General features: G+C 33.6%; 1 protein-coding gene across 1 annotated transcript in view; it reads right to left on the bottom strand.

The window, feature by feature from the left end:
• Positions 1-13,360, bottom strand: part of Kdm3 (Lysine demethylase 3) — a 138,123-nt gene extending 124,763 nt beyond the window's left edge. Inside the window, exon 1 of the mRNA XM_089703034.1 lies at positions 13,090-13,360. Within this exon, the coding sequence (XP_089559160.1) occupies positions 13,090-13,245 (156 nt within the window). The 5' untranslated portion in view covers positions 13,246-13,360. The remainder of the gene's footprint in view (positions 1-13,089) is intronic.
• Between the last annotated feature and the right edge of the window lie 3,312 nt (positions 13,361-16,672).

Raw genomic sequence — 16,672 nt, 5'->3', positions numbered from 1 at the left:
CATTAGCGAGTTATTCTGCGCCGTTGTTGTAGAATATTATCATGTGATATTATAGAGAAATGCACGCACATGTCCGCATGTCTGATTCTCTAGACTCAATAGCATAGAAATGTAAGGCGTGAGTTGATATAAAACCATATTATCGATATGACAGTACAATTTACTTCAGCATTCCAAAAGTGTTAAAAAATGTCACCACCACCACGTTTTCAGCCACGAAGGTAAAATATATAGAGATGTATTTATATCAGAAGTCTATAGAGATTATAAGGGAAGAGAGGAGGTTATTTTCCATTTGTGCAAACACCCGAGTGTGTTTAATTATGCCGCCCCAAAAACAAGTAGGCTGTTTCAAAAAGTACACAGAAGGGTCGAGGGCAAATTTTCATCCTGTATTAAACCTGTCTTGCAGCTTGAGGAATATTACAATGGAATATACGATTATGAAGTGTTTATAATAGTATTCATAGTTTCTTACGTAAAATTTCCCCAAGATTGATCGGACAGACTCATTATAATTTATAATATTGTATAATATAATATTATCGTTGTAATTTGAACTAGGGTCAACTGATAATGGGGTGATACAATCATTCTCACATACTCAATTAGAAAGAGTTCATAGCTAGTTAATAAGGGCTAAGTTTTATGTTTTAAATTTGTTTAGGAGGAGCAATAAAATTTCTTTTGAACCAATGTCACAAATGAAATTAGCAGACGGGCTTACGTCGAATTATAAGCTGTTGCAAATATGTAATACCATCATACCCAATGCACTGATGAATATTACGAGACTATGGAACAAGCATCTTTGAAGATAGATCATCTAACATTTCTAGGACAAAATACAAAAACTTAGATTTTTTCAGTCTATCTAAAATTCTAGACTCGGTATCGTTAACTGAATGTTTAGATTTACAAACGTTATGACTTATGAGCGATATACGTCGGCATTCATAACTTTTATTTACTTTGAAATATAATTGGCTCGGCTTGTGAAAATACCGACAAGTAGAAAACCTGGCAAGAGTGCAAATGCTTGTAAATCATTGCTTTTAGATTTTAGTACATGCAATATTTCAAGTCAATTTGGTACAACTAACAACGTGTCTTAATTAAGCTGTAACTTCCATTAGTAAGACTTTATTTTAAACTTTAGTAACTATAAAATATGTTTCTTATAGATCATGTACTCGTATATTCCAAATTAAATTAATTTACAATATCAATCACAATTCGTACCTTGCCTTACTATTATTATCCTGAAATGTTATTCATGAGATGATAATAAGGTACAGTCTACTATCATATGAAACTTTGATTGAATTAAACACATTTAATAAGTAAATTCCTACACATTACCAACTGTAATATATTTAAATGACGTTACGTGTAATATTACATTACAATAACCAGACATTAACAACGTTATATTATTACCAACGCCGGGGTTCAGACTTCAGCCCCCGTAACATGATGTCTGTAAGCAGTATTATTTACGCAGTAACTATAAAATTATAATCACTCTGTTATATTAATTTACTGCCATAAGGCATCATGGTACCCCCCCAGACCGTATTAGTTATAACAACGAAGAATAGAACTAAACATCTTTTTGCCACAAATGGTCACAGGTTCATAACACAATAACTTTCCATTCCTAGAGTAAGTTACTCTTGCGCAAGAGTTCAAAATCTCTAATCTCTGCGGCCATCTTGCCAAGGTATATAACATAACTTGATACACGAATATCTATATCACAGTTAAATTTTCTGAAACTCATAACAAACGCTAATAACTCAGTCGCACCGTGTGTTGTCCTCGTGATAACTATAAATAGTGCTGTGATAATACCGAGTTCGCGTTATCACTGACAACAATAAGACATAAACAACAGAAGTACAGACCGTCTCATATATCTCCTGACATTTAGTTAGATGTCATCATTTATTCATTTATGCTTATTACTGGTCACTTAGAGTAAGTTTCCTGGAGACCTTGCTCTACTGTTTGCCACAAGGCATACCGTCTACTTACGAGTTTCTCGGTCATGGCACTTCTGAGTCTTCTGATACTTATTTCCTACCTTTTACATACAATACTTCTATGGAATGACTTCATAATAACATATCCAACGATCGATTCTCGAATGATAAACGAATGAGGGTATGGGTAAAGGGAAAGCCCTTTACCCCTTTTATAAAATACTTGCCCTTAACAAAGAGAATATACACAGTACACACCACAAACAGTTGTCTGATGTCTAGACTGTAAACCCACATATAATAAAGGCCATACGTAAATTTTATTCATTGTTAGTAACAAAGGGCGTTTCAGCAGGTACGTAATTGCTATCGTCAACTTCACCCGACACCTTGAAGGTAATTACATTAAAACGTCGCTTATCAGTATTCTTCGATGTATTGTAAAGTGCTGTATATTATAAAAACAAAACGTTAATAAAACCGGCCAAGTGCGAGTCGGGCTCGCGCACAAAGGGTTCCGTAGCAGCAAATATAATAAATTACAGTTAAATCAACCTATCTCAAAAACTATAAGAGATACTTTGATCAAACCAAAAATCGTTGAAAGAGTTAATTAGCATGCATCACCTCTATTTTTTTTAGAATTTTATACCCCGTAGTTATAAAAATAGAGGGGGGGGGACATACTTTTTACGACTTTGAGAGCTGATATCTCAAAAACCGTTCACTTTAAGAAAAATGTTTTTTAGAAAACTTTATATCATTTTAAAAGACCTTTCCATTGATACCCCACACGGGTATGTACATCGAAAAAAAAAATTTCATCCCTCAGTTACATGTATGGGGGGCCCCACCCCCAATTCTTTTTTTTACTATTTAGTGTCATATTTTTGTAGCGGTTCATACAACACATATTCCCATCAAATTTCATCACTGTAGTACTTATAGTTTCCGAGTAAATCGGCTGTGACAGACGGACAGACGGAAAGACGGACAGACGGACATGACGAAACTATAAGGGTTCCGTTTTTGCCATTTTGGCTACGGAACCCTAAAAAAAGGTATGAAATAAAAAACAATACTTTCATATAACTAGGTAAGTAATTAATCTTCAACAATGATTCATGATTTAATCAGTCATTTGTTTTATTTCGGTGCTATAAATATCCGTTTGTTAATTTTGGCAAGATATAAATAAATAAAAAAATTCCGGACAGTGTTAAAAATTCTCTAATAGAAAGCTATCTATCTTATATATAAAAATGAATCACAAAATGTGTGGTAAGCGCATAACTCAAGAATGGCTGAACCGATTTCGATAATTCTTTTTTTATTATATTCCTTGAAGTACGAGGATGGTTCTTATTTAGAGAAAACGTAAACATGTACCACGGGCGAAGCCGGGGCGGACCGCTAGTATATTATATAAAACTCAAAGGTGACTGATAGTGATCTACCAACGCACAGCCCAAACCACTGGACGTATCGGGCTGAAATTTGGCATGCAGGTAGATGTTAGGACGTAGGCATCCGCTAAGAAAGGATTTTCCGAAATTCTTGCGGGAACGGGGGAAAACGGGGATGCACGTACAAAGTAGTGGGCGGAAGCTAGTTATTCAATAATAGTCTACATTTTTTTTAACGCGGTAGTGACCGTGAAGCGCATCTAATACAATCACACAATACACAATTTAAAATTCCTTCTTATTGTAGGAGGTATTCCAATAGGCAGACTAATACATAATTTTTTACCAAGTTTATCTCCTGACGTATTTCAAAGTAAAAATAACACGCCCGAAAGATACTTCGAGTCATTCTAGTCATTAAAAATCAATCTAAGGCAACATTGCTTAGCCACTTAGATAACTAGTTTCTTAACGAACATTTCATTTATAAAAATTATTGAAAACATGAATCCGTCGTAAATTCGTAATCTGTGATGTCGAAATAATTGAAAAGAAACATCCAGCCTTCAGACAATCAACCGCTCACTGAGCGAGGCCGACGGTCACGGCTGGTTATGGTTTATGTTTTCTTTACTCAAATAAACAGCAAAATAACAGTTATAATATAAATACAGGCTCTTTGTTTGTTCCTTTAAACACTACTGATAAGAAACTCTATTGACGTGCTTGAAATTTGCCCGTTTTCTGTTCATGCTATAACAGTACCAACCATTTTTATGACATTCGCGTGGTGCACAAATAAAATCACGTTTATGCTGATAAAATGAAATACATATTTACAGACAAAGAGGAAGTCATAAGCCATAAGAAAACTGAATTGCCTTTTACTTCTTTTGGGATGGAGGAAAATGGAAGTAAATGATATTTATTACAGACTATAAAATGGTAATACACCTATCTATGGAGAAAGTGTGAAGGCAAAATGACATGTTTAATACTTCACAGCTTACACCATTTATTGCCGTGATTTTTTAATAACTTTGGTCAGGTTGTAAATTATAAATTGGGCTTTGATTATGTCTAATGGTGGCAGTACACATTGGGCCAACGTGTTGGGCCAACGGGTTGGGCCAACGTGTAGAGAGCTACTTGGCGGTATGTTGGCTTCATTAGCCTAGTTGGCGCCAATATTGGCAGGCCAACCGAATGTTGTCGGTTTTTTGTGCACACATCAAAGGATCTTGGCGCGCTCCGCAAACAGCGTTCACACATTGGTGTCTTGTTCAGTTTGTTGTTACGCGTCAGCGGAGACAGTATCGTTGCGCGTCAATGAAATTTACGTTTAACCATGTTCCAATAGCGATGGAGGCCCGAGGCGCCGATGTGGACAAGCAATGAGGTTTTACAATTCGTAGAATTGTATCGACATGAAGGAATAATTTGGAATCCACGGCATGAACTACACAAAAATAAAAACCAATCTCAATAAATCAGATGTTTTATTTTCTATTTATTATATTATTCTAGATGTTTTTCTTATCTCACTTTCATACAATGCGATAAAAAAAAATATATTTATAAAATGAGTAAAATAGTATTAAAAAGTTACTTGTTCTTAAAAATTAAATAACAATATATCTACAATGAGCATGGTTTTGATCAAATTGTGCTTTATTACATAAATAATATTATCATTTAATATAATAATATTATATAATCTTTAAAGTTTCGTTTTATAGATAATTAAAATTAAATTAAGTGTAAAATGTACACATTTTAAACATTTGAAAAAATCTAAACATAATAATGTTTTATTTATACAGAAATAAAAAAGGACAATAGAGATTGGAAAATGGTATCATCGCAGACGGCAGAGTACATTCATTGTTATTGGTGCACATGTACGTAATAATTAAACGCACTGTATAAATAAATTGCCGCGGCTGCAAGAACTTCTACGGACTACGTCCATCCTTGAAGCGCCAATGCAGAATGATCAGTACGCCAATGTGTGAACAGGAATCTTGTTAACCTTCATTTTTTCCCAACACGTTGGCCCAACGCCTTGGCCCCATGTGTACTGCCGCTATAAGAATAGAAACATAACACAAACATAACATAATTCATACCATAGTTATTATAAAGAGAACGTTCATACGATGAGATGCCCAGGTCCCAGACGTTGAAATTTTTTTTAATAATTAACAATATCATTTGTTATACATACTTAGATAATGCTGGTTTGTGTGAATGTGTTAACAATGGTGATGAAAGTACTTCGTAGACTTCCTTGTAGATGTGGACTTTACACACAGTACGTTCATGCTTCTATTATATTTGAATTGTTTTTATTGTCGGTAATTAGCCTACACGTAAGTTTTTACTGGTCAAACGACAAAAATAAACGTTATTTTCTATTCATTCAAGTATTTCCTTACATGTTGCATTAAAAATACTGTTAACAGTATTTAATGACTCATAGTAAATACAAAACCACCTGCGATAGTGCATTGTCTGCCATTTTCAACTACAAAGCAGCTAACCACAAAGGATTAAAAATGATAAGGTTTACTTCATATTTGATTAGGTTTCTACATCGTAATGAATAAATATGAACTACGAACAACACAAAAGAGGAAAGGCATTGATACGCCCAAATTACAACAATGTTTCAATACAAAGTTGAAACTAATAGAGTACACACATTACCAACAACAATATTGGAAGATGTAGCAGTGCTATACCATCGTGGTGACTTCTGTTCTAAATTTGAAACGTCCTCAGTTCGGCGTATGTTGTAACAGGTTATAATAGCTGTAGGTATAAATAACAGTTAATTTCTAGCGTCACGCTCCGTTAGGTCGCGTCGCGTGCCCATCGCGCTTCCTGCTTCGCTTCGACAACAAGAATCCACGTTCCATGAAGGTCCGATTTCTTATCGGACGATTTGCCACATTCCTAATAAAAACCTTATACGGTAACACCGTTAGAGCACCTACGCATATTTTATAATAATTAGTATTCAATGAAATATCTTCTGTTACGAGAAGATTGGTTTTATATGGTAATAAATAATAATAATAATGATATATGGTCGAGTATTTACAGAGAAATAGTGGAAATAGTATGTCTTTCATGGTTGCTTCTTCCGTTCGTGCCTAACTTGCCCTGATTATGTCCTGATTATGTAGATTTTTTGTACATTTATTTAGTAAAATAAATCGTTTATTCGAAGTATTTCTTGTAAATAACGTTCCGAATATACCTATTAAAGTAACACAGTCCTAATTAATAATCATCACTACATAGTATAAAACAAAGTCGCTTTCCCTGTCCCTATGTCCCTATGTCCCTTTGTACGCTTAAATCTTTGAAACTACGCAACGGATTTTGATGCGGTTTTTTTTAATAGATAGAGTGATTCAAGAGGAAGGTTTATATGTATAATAAGATCCATTAAGTAGTGGAGAAGTACTGTTATTTTTGAGGTTTCTAATGTGATGTCGTAAAAAATTACATTTATTCCGCTTACATTGCAAACGCAGGCTGAACCCTACGAGTTTTATCAAAATAATGTACTAAGTATTATACACATTGAAAAGGTCTACAGAAAAGTCCGCGATGGTATATGTCTATCTCTTATGGATAACCCACAATAACTTTTTTTTGTCATTTACTTTTTACGACAAATAATGGCTAATTTTCGAAGCGATTTTAACCAATACAGCATTAATCCTTAACCAATTAAATACCATGGATACATTGTTCATGTAATATAGATCTATATGGCCCTTTACACCGTATGATTTAAGTGAATATTTTCGAAGATATTACAGATTTAAAAATTGCGGGACGTAGCGTTTGCGGCCGCCCGGCTATGTATTTTATACCCGTGCGATGCCGGACTCACCGGAGCGGGCCGCTATATTTTTATACCTATACAACGTTCACAATTTTTCTGTAGTGTATTTAGTATCAGCATTGCACCCGTGCGAAGCCGGGGCGGGTCGCTAGTACAATTATAATATCTTCCTTCTTGAGCGAGTTCTAACTTCTAAGTTCAATATCTTGTATCAATTTAACCCTTATTCAAACGCGAGCCTGTGGAGGAGCTAACAAAAAAGTAAGATAGGTACGTTCCTGGGTAATTTTGGGTCGTAGATTTCAAAAATACACACAAAAAAGGGGTTAGTGGGGGGGAAGTACCCTTTTTTCGGTGGGAAGTATATATCCCGTCATCTGTTCTCTCTTGTAAAAAGTTTGGATAGGTGGAAACTATAGCTCCCAGTGTCCACTCCACACATCAATATTTTAAAACACTAGTTAGTTGCCCTGACTCCACTTGTGAATTTCATGTTATCGTAAAAAATTATAAAGATCAAGTTTTTTAATAAAGGAGGTGAAAGTACTCATCAATGCAAGTTTATTTTACTGAGGGAAGAATTCGGGAATTGAAAAATGAATGACTTCAACATAAAAATGGCATTTTTCTAAAACAAAATGAAAACAATAGGTAAATACTAATGTATTGAGTTAAGATTTCTAATTAGATCAGATGATCAGGAAATAACGAATAACAATAAATAAGTTGCTTATACCAACTAAAAAAGATTTTTTAGACACACAGATTTTATATATAGAATTTCCGAATGTCGTGTGCAGTGACGAACACTGGGATGATATCTTCCCACTTAAAGACTTAATTTCAATCGACTCTACCAAGGTATAAACGAAAGATTCTGGGCATATTTTTACGTTTCACGCAACCGTAATATAGTCTAGTTTACATAGCTAGAACTCAAATCTACTTATCTAATTTTTTTTGAGCACTACACCAAAAAATAAAAAATAACGGTCGTTTTCGGCTGCAAAATCACGTCACCTGACTTTGACGTGTGTTTACCATGACATGTAATAATTCTCTGAAAAGTGTTTCCATGAAAAAAAGTTCTCTGAAATGTTAAGATTGCGTAGATAAATATTACACTGCATTAGGTTTAAGCATATAAAAATAAAACACGATTTACTTCAATCTGAGACGTGGGAAGTATAGCTCCCAGCGTTTTAATAAGGGTTAACACGTTTGAAAATAACAATTAATAACATAATATATATAATAGCCAATGCAATAATGAAGTTATCATGTTGTATTATCATTTCACCCCACACCACGTGTTTAGTTTATCAAAATCAAGAGATTTATACGTTTGTTGGAACTTATGTAAACAGTGCAGATGTAGAGAATTTCCACATAGAAATTACGTAAGAACATAAATTTTAACATAATGGTAACAAACCAGTTCGGCACCTTTGCATTCACAAATATATTTTGTCGTAAACTTCATCACAGAACTGGTAAAAAGGTGATATTAACGTGATGGTTATCACATAAACATTAAGCGATTAAAATTCCTCATTATGTTACGCATTATGCGATAAAGTGGTTATGCATAAATAAGTAGAAAATATTGTTGCAGCAAAAAATCCAGGGCAAGTTAGGCACGAACGGAAGAAACCGAAGCGCGTGACCGACGAGCGTCACTTTGCTCCGGAATACAAAACAACATTGATATATCATAACTAATACGATATTGTAAACAAAGGACGTCTGTAATGAATGCATATTTAAAGCGAATATTCACTTTGGATAGATAACTATTGGATAACTATCGCAAGGATATTTTTGGGAGAAATTTTGCGGTACTTATACACATGATTATGCGTAAAATTGTCGTCGTTAAATTGTATGACTTTTATCTTTCTTAACAGTTTTGTATATTATGCAAAATTATACAATAATAAAGTTCAGTTTCAAGGTTCAATTCAAAATTAGGTACCTTTCATGCATAGACGCTTTTGTAGTGTGTAAATTGTAATACATAATATGCAGGTAGGTACTACATACTATATTATGTATGTAGACATTTAAATGTTAACAATATCACGTTTTAAATGAGTTTTTTATTTGGAATGGCGTGCAGTACGACGTGATTCAGGTTTATTTCGAACAAAGAAACCTATATCGGTATAATAATTTTATTGCCACAATACAATCGTTTCGCACAAGTAACAAAAGTTTTCTCATGGCTAATAGATCAATAATAAATAGGTAGACTCAATTAAAACTAGATGAGTTTGGAAAATACGCTAACTTTTTCCATTCGCTACAATTACGTAGTGGTATAAATACGTCACTTAATAGACTGTTATAACTAGAAAAATAATTACGAGGAGAAAGTGTAGATAATGGAATGGCATTCTCATTTGACGAACTAAAAATAGTTAATCTTTCAAATAGTGCTGGGAAAACTTGCATATTGTATAATATTTACTACGACGTATCGTACTATACCTACTGCATTTTTACGTTTTGGACCAAGGTCCGTGATACCACGATCATGAGAAGCTCATCAGAACGTGTTTCGAGTCGAATCGATGGCAGAGGCCGCACAGGTTGCGAAGGGCTTTTGCGAGGTCAGACACAACCTTATACAGTGTCGATATAAAATATTGTCACAGCTACAATGCCATTGATGTATTATGGCCACGCTATGGCGCATTATGTGAGAATTTATTCAATGTTTTGAATTTCGATTTTCGGAAACATTACGACCCATTACATAATCGTTGAAACGAAATTGAAACGTAATATTTAATCGAATGGAATGCGTACGCGTACGTAATGAACTATATACGTCAGCTGAATAGGGCCAATTCTTTCACTTTCAGCAGTCCGCTCTCACGGCATATTTGCTTTCGATATCAGAGCATCATGGACAAATAAATGGTCGTCTGTGCTCTGTATCTACCAAAACTACAAGATACGCTTTCCCCGCTAGCCGCGGCCCCGTTCGCTTGATAAGTGGCCTAAGGGCTCTCCCCTGCCTCCCCGCACCCCGCCGACCTAGTTCCCGCCCTCGCCCTAGCGATCTTTGTGCACGCCATCGCCACTTGCACAACTCAAATCGTATCAGCTGGATAGTTATATTGATATAAAACAGCTTTACACGGGCTACATAATTAGTTTGATTAAAAACTGTTTCAAAGGAATATTTAAAATGTTAAAAATTCAAGATCCGCTTCCATGTCCGTTACCATAAAGTACCTGCTTCTTTTAAGACGTTGATTAATGATATCATACGTACGTGTAGTAATTTAGTAGCTAACGATCATTTGGAAAATCTTTTTCCTGATCTAGTCATCGCCTAATCTCTGCATTTCGTCCCCTAAACACAACTAGAGTGTTTTACATTTTCAATTTTTCTGGCAATTTAAAGGACAGTGGAAGATGTCTATTGGTTGTCTGTTAAATATTCTATTATCTTATTTCCCTCCATTCTCCTTCACAAATCGCAAGGGACATTTTCGTCCGTATTTCGCATTGTACCATAGAGAACGTTACTACAGAACAATAGTCTATAAAATGTTTGCGTAGAAGCTAAGATAAGACCCGTCGGAATTGTACTACAAACATCTTTAATAACTCGCTGCTTGTTTGTTACTTTAATTACTCTCATTACGTAAGCATTCAAAGGAACAAATAAATATATAATAATATGGTTATAACAAATCAATAATTTGAGTAGAAATACGATCATGATTATTTCAATTGTAAGCGAAATTAAGGTCAAAAGAAACGCTACATTTTTGGTTTTCATATATAGCTACCGAACATAAAATAATTTATATGGTAAACAAGTTCAGAATTGATTAAAAAGAAGTAATAACTTGCGACCTGGACCATTAGCAACTGACAACAAAAATTAATCACAGCGACACCTCTTATTTTTATATAATAATAGCAACCTTTGCATATTCACATTTTAAAATGTTAATTGAAATACCTGCGTCATACAGAATCTAAAAATATTTTATAAATTAAAGAAGACCGACATAAATAATGATTATAGCATGGGTTGGTCTTTTTAATGTAGGTCGAGTTAAATTAGTTTCAGATTATTTGGAAGAACGAGTAGGTAATCAAAATACATTGAATCTTTGTTTGAGCGCTGCCTGTGATTTCTCACTCTTGGCGGGAGAGCAGTGCAATGGTAGAAAGACGGCGTCTATTTATAAATGAACAACATTGGATTGGAGCGAACGCTACGTCGCGTTTCGTTGATTCGCGCTTTCTTCGTTTCTCTTCATATTGAATGTTCCATCTCAAAGGTGGAGTGATTGCGTTACTCCAACTATTTTTAATCCAATACTTTTTCGTAAATTACGCCTTATACACGGCTTTTGCTAAAGTACCTATTTCATCATAATTATTAGGTAATTAGGTATATTATATTAAATAGATTGATGGTTTCACTTTGAATTAAGTTAATTGTTGAGTTTTGTACAAATGAGATGAACTAGTAGGTAGCAGTCTATTGAATCATCATCATTCTATTCGCTCAGCAGTTGTTCTGTATTTATGCACATAATGTTATGTGTAGCAATTAAAATAAAAGCAGCATACGAAACAGGTTCCGCTTGCTTGCATTCTTTGCCGCATAAAATTTACTTGACTTTTTTACTAAATCGTTGGCAGGAACTCTCATCGGTTTCGTTCCTTTTTTTGTCACAAGTTTGACGTTGGTCTGGAGTCCGGCGGCCGATGCGCCTCAGTTCAAACGGCCGGTGCATCGAACGCGGTAAGAGTGGGGTCGATGAACCCCAAGTCATGTGCATTCGATTTTGTACGCATATACCTAATCTCGACATACGTAACGCATTCACAGACAGGTGCCAATTATTTATTTATTGAATATTCATTGCATAATCTACGCGACTATTCTATGACGGAAATAAATGCCACCAGAAATGTGGGTTATTCATCATCTTTATTGTAGCCACTAGCGACTATTCAAATTAAACGTGAAGATAAATTGCATACCAGGAAATGCTTCCTTGTTTCTTGTTGGTAGCATGTATAGTAATTAGTAACGATAATTGGACTCGAGTGCCTATAGAGATATAAACTTTGTTCTTATCTGTAGGTAATCTTATTTTAAAGTAGGTAAGTAGGTACCTACATATAGATATTCCATGAATTTTAATATTAGTCAAGAAAATACATCATAATATGTATTATGTATAATTCTAATGTATTTTTAAAATAAGGCAAGTGAGGAAGGACATGGCAAGACTCAAGAGCCAAGAGGAACCTTCAGTTAGGTACCTGAAGGCAGAAGGAATAACAAACTAGGTAACCTACCTATAGGTAATTACCTACATGTTAAATCATGGTTCAGTTTTCAGTTTTGTCTTTCCTACCTTCAAATTAATATATGTATCTACATAGGTACCTAGGTAGGTACTAGGTACCTATCCATATCATTGTAAAAGAAAAACAGAGCGCATGTAGGTAAGTTCGATATAATTAGGTACTTACCTAGTTATTTAATGTGTTCCATCAATTTAAAATAAAATAAAACCAGGGACACATTATAAACCCAGATGACATCGCATCGTCATAATATGGTATCAGAAATGCATTAGGCTTTGGAGGCAGGATATTTCGTAACTGTAGAGTTCTATTTTAATAGGTAATAGGTACCTATCTACACACTTCCCAACTAGTTGTCGAAAGTCGTAACTTGAGCGAAAGTATAACTAATAGTACAGTTATAATAAAGCGATGTCTATTAAAACTATGACTGAAAGTGCTTATAAAATAACAAAGACTAGTCTATTCACAGAAGAAGAATTACCTGGAGTTCTCTATTCTTGTTATCTTTATGAGAAGCTGCTCTGATAACACCAGCTTTCCATCCCCATTCGGAAACTTTATTCACGTTTATTTTTGTTACACCACTCACAGATAAAAATCGTTTGCCGACTAAATCTTCGCGATATCTAAATGCCATAACGAACTACACAATCACATTATTCACAGTAAAAAACACACTAAACGTCATAAAACAACGCTCAAACGCATAGTACACTTCCCCGTACGTCGAGCGAGGAGAAACTATGAAACGGAATATAAAAAAGTATGGCAAGCAACAACGAGCGCTAACCCGTCTCTTTTAAAAAGACAACAGTTTTAAAGTACAACAACTGTTTCAACTACCAACCAAAATTTGCCGCCTTATAGCGGATGTTGTATAATCCTACCATGTTATGAAGGTATGGATTCATTACGTTCCCACCTTAACGAAAATGACATTCGTATTTTCAATATTATATTACAAAAACATTACTCCTTCGTGTAGTATTTCAAACAGGTCAAAGATGTCGCGGTTTTAAAATATAGTTTTTAATATTACAAAATAGATGGCACTTTATTAAAATAAAGTTTCTTTTGTTATAATAATTTATTAGTTATGTACACAGAACAGTAAAAACGTTATGTAGTTCAAGAGAGTTCAAGTAAGTAACTTATGTAACTTATGAGTTTGATAAACTAAAAAAACTATTGAATTTAAATTTTATGAAAGCGTTCGAATCTTTAGCTATTTATATACAGGCCCTTGTTAAAAAAATACAATTATTATACATTATTCAAAACGATTTTATGTTACCTATTTATTAAACCATAAATCAAAAAATTAATTGAAGGCATAAAGTTATTGTTTAGCAAATTATACTTTTATCATATTTTACTCCAACTTTTAAAAACTCATATAAAATTTAATACAATTATTTTGGAAATGGTATCGCTATATATAATCATATAGTTGTTAAATTATGTATTTAAATAAATTGTTTCACTTTTAATTTCCATTTCGTATTTTCAAGTATTAATGTAAATGTTCCTGAACGAAGATGTCATATTGATTTTTAACTGTCACGTGATCAAAACAGATTCGATTTATAATATGGCGGACTGGTCATTTTGCAGGGCGGTTGTGTTTTGTCATGTTTTCTTTTGTGATCGTTTTTATTAATCTTCGTATGTGATTTTAATATGATATCTTCGATAATTTCACGGTTGGTCATGTAAGTATTTTTTTCTCAATTTTTTTAATAGTATAGACATTAAAATGCGCAATTTAAAATCCCTTTGTTTCAAATCTTTAATCGGTTGGTTAAGTATCATCTGGGCCACTTATTTCGCATTTTTTTACATAATTAATAGGATATAAATTGATTCGAATAAATAAATGATCATCTTAAATATTTCATTAATTTTAACGTCGCAACTTGTAAATTTTAAGTATTTATAGATCCTTTTTTAACACAATTATCAGAACGACCTACTATTTTTCTAATATCTTACTAATCTTTGTTATAATTTTGCAGCATAGTGCCTTAATAACTACTACACAAACATATATATTTATGTTGCAATAATTTCTTAGCAAGACTACAAAGGCATGAAACACATTTATCTGAAATGCAGTTTGTGCTAATATGTAAATATAAATGCCCAGATTGAATTTTTATTTATTAGGTAACTGTGTTGCATTTTTATAATTTGTCATAGAAATGCTGATGGACCGTTGTAGATATTTAAATTTCTGTGCTGGTATAATTCTCAAAAATATGATACCTACCTACAAATTTATATTTAGCAAGTTTTGAAATACTATGGACTGACTTTGGTTCAAATCCGTTTACCTAATATTTCTACACAGCATTTAATAAATACATAATTGTTCTTTATAATCTGTTTAATTAGCAGGTTTGGGGTTATCATATATTTGAGAAGGTGTTAAAAATGTTACACAATAAAAGGAATATCATCTAGCAATATGTAGGTATAATAGTTTTGACTTGATACTTTTTTACAAAGAATTACTTTGGTTTAAACTCTGGCCCATAAAGAACTACTGGCGTGATCAATGATACACTTAACATGTCAATCACCTGTTAAATAATATTATAAACTATCTGCACCAGCTTATGTTATACTGCCCTATTTCCTCTTTTAAATGTTTTCTCTCCGTATCAACCTGATTGCTTAACAAAAACATAAAAAAACATTTGTCAAATTGATCGAGCAGTTATTGAGTTTTACACTAATAGGGCTGATTTTTCAATCCTTGGTTAAAATTTATTCATCAAATAACATATTATTAAACTACCATTTCAAAAGTATATTATATTTTCCGTATTTGACAGTATACAGGTGATATTTTAAAATGTACTTTAATATTGGACGGATGAATTTTAACCAACGATTGAAAAATCAGTCCTTAGTAAAACATTAGGCGGTTCATTTTTATTATAAAGAATATAGATGTCATAAAATAAATTGTGTGATGGATCTTAAATTCATGTTTTTTTATAAACATTCAAATTTGATATAAACAAATAATATTTTCCATTACATATTATTTAATTAGTATATACTTTTTTTCTATATTCAATAGGTCATACATTAATAATTATCATAATCCTATTTTAATTACTTTTGTGACCTACTTTGCCATCAGTCTTATGTTTGTGAAAAATATTACCAAGTCAGGATTACTAAATATTTTTTAAAATCTATATCATAATTCAAATACTTTTGAACAGAGTAAGAGTAAAGGAAAATTCCTACCAAATGTATATTCAGCGGAGCTATCATCTAGCTGCTGTTGTATAATAGAAGTAAAATTAGACTAATAGTTATTGTCATTTAGAAAATTAATTTTAATCAATAATTAATGTGTCCCACATGTTTAACAGTGGGTACATTTCTCAAACTAAATGTACAGTTGGCACAGATCCAAGTTTTCTTAAAACAGAGCAACTATCCATCCTATATTTTGGCAGCACTAACATGTTTTTTAACATTATTTTTACCTTCAGTTAGCTACACAAAAGACTTAGGAGACAACGTTTATTTTGCTGATTTATACAGAATAGGTAAATTTGAAGAGCGATTTATTTGAAATTATATTAATTTACAAAAGCTTTTCGCGTTCTAAGAAGACGATATCTAAACGTAACTGTGTCACGTCGAACAAAGAAGCTTCGTCCGATCGGTGGTGTGGAATTCGTCATCAGAGTGGCCCAGTGCACTGCCGGGTGCTATTTTCGTTGTGGCCCGCCTGGCGTCGGCTTCTGGTGTGCATCGGACGTTTTAGTCTGTGACGACCGCTTGTGCCCGCGTATTACAAGTTACAAATTACGACCCAAGTGAAGTGCGTTGACACCTAACTGTAGTGTGAATCATTTATCGACAATCGGACTTTACAATAATTAGTGTCTATCCGAATGCGTTTGACATATTCGTGTTGTCTGGAGGTCGTACACCTTGACTGAGAAATATTATGCTCTTATTAAGCCCGGTCTTACCATATTAGGTCCAACCTCGATTCTACCTTTACCCAGTTACACGGTTCAAGTGATTTCATACCA

The sequence above is a fragment of the Colias philodice genome, chromosome 14 (genome assembly GCF_061535455.1).
Source record: "Colias philodice isolate Cphi_HAF_F1 chromosome 14, ilColPhil1 Martin Lab GWU primary, whole genome shotgun sequence".
NCBI lineage: Eukaryota > Metazoa > Arthropoda > Insecta > Lepidoptera > Pieridae > Colias > Colias philodice.
Note: the sequence above shows the minus strand (reverse complement) of the source record. Positions and strands in the feature narration are given on the sequence as shown.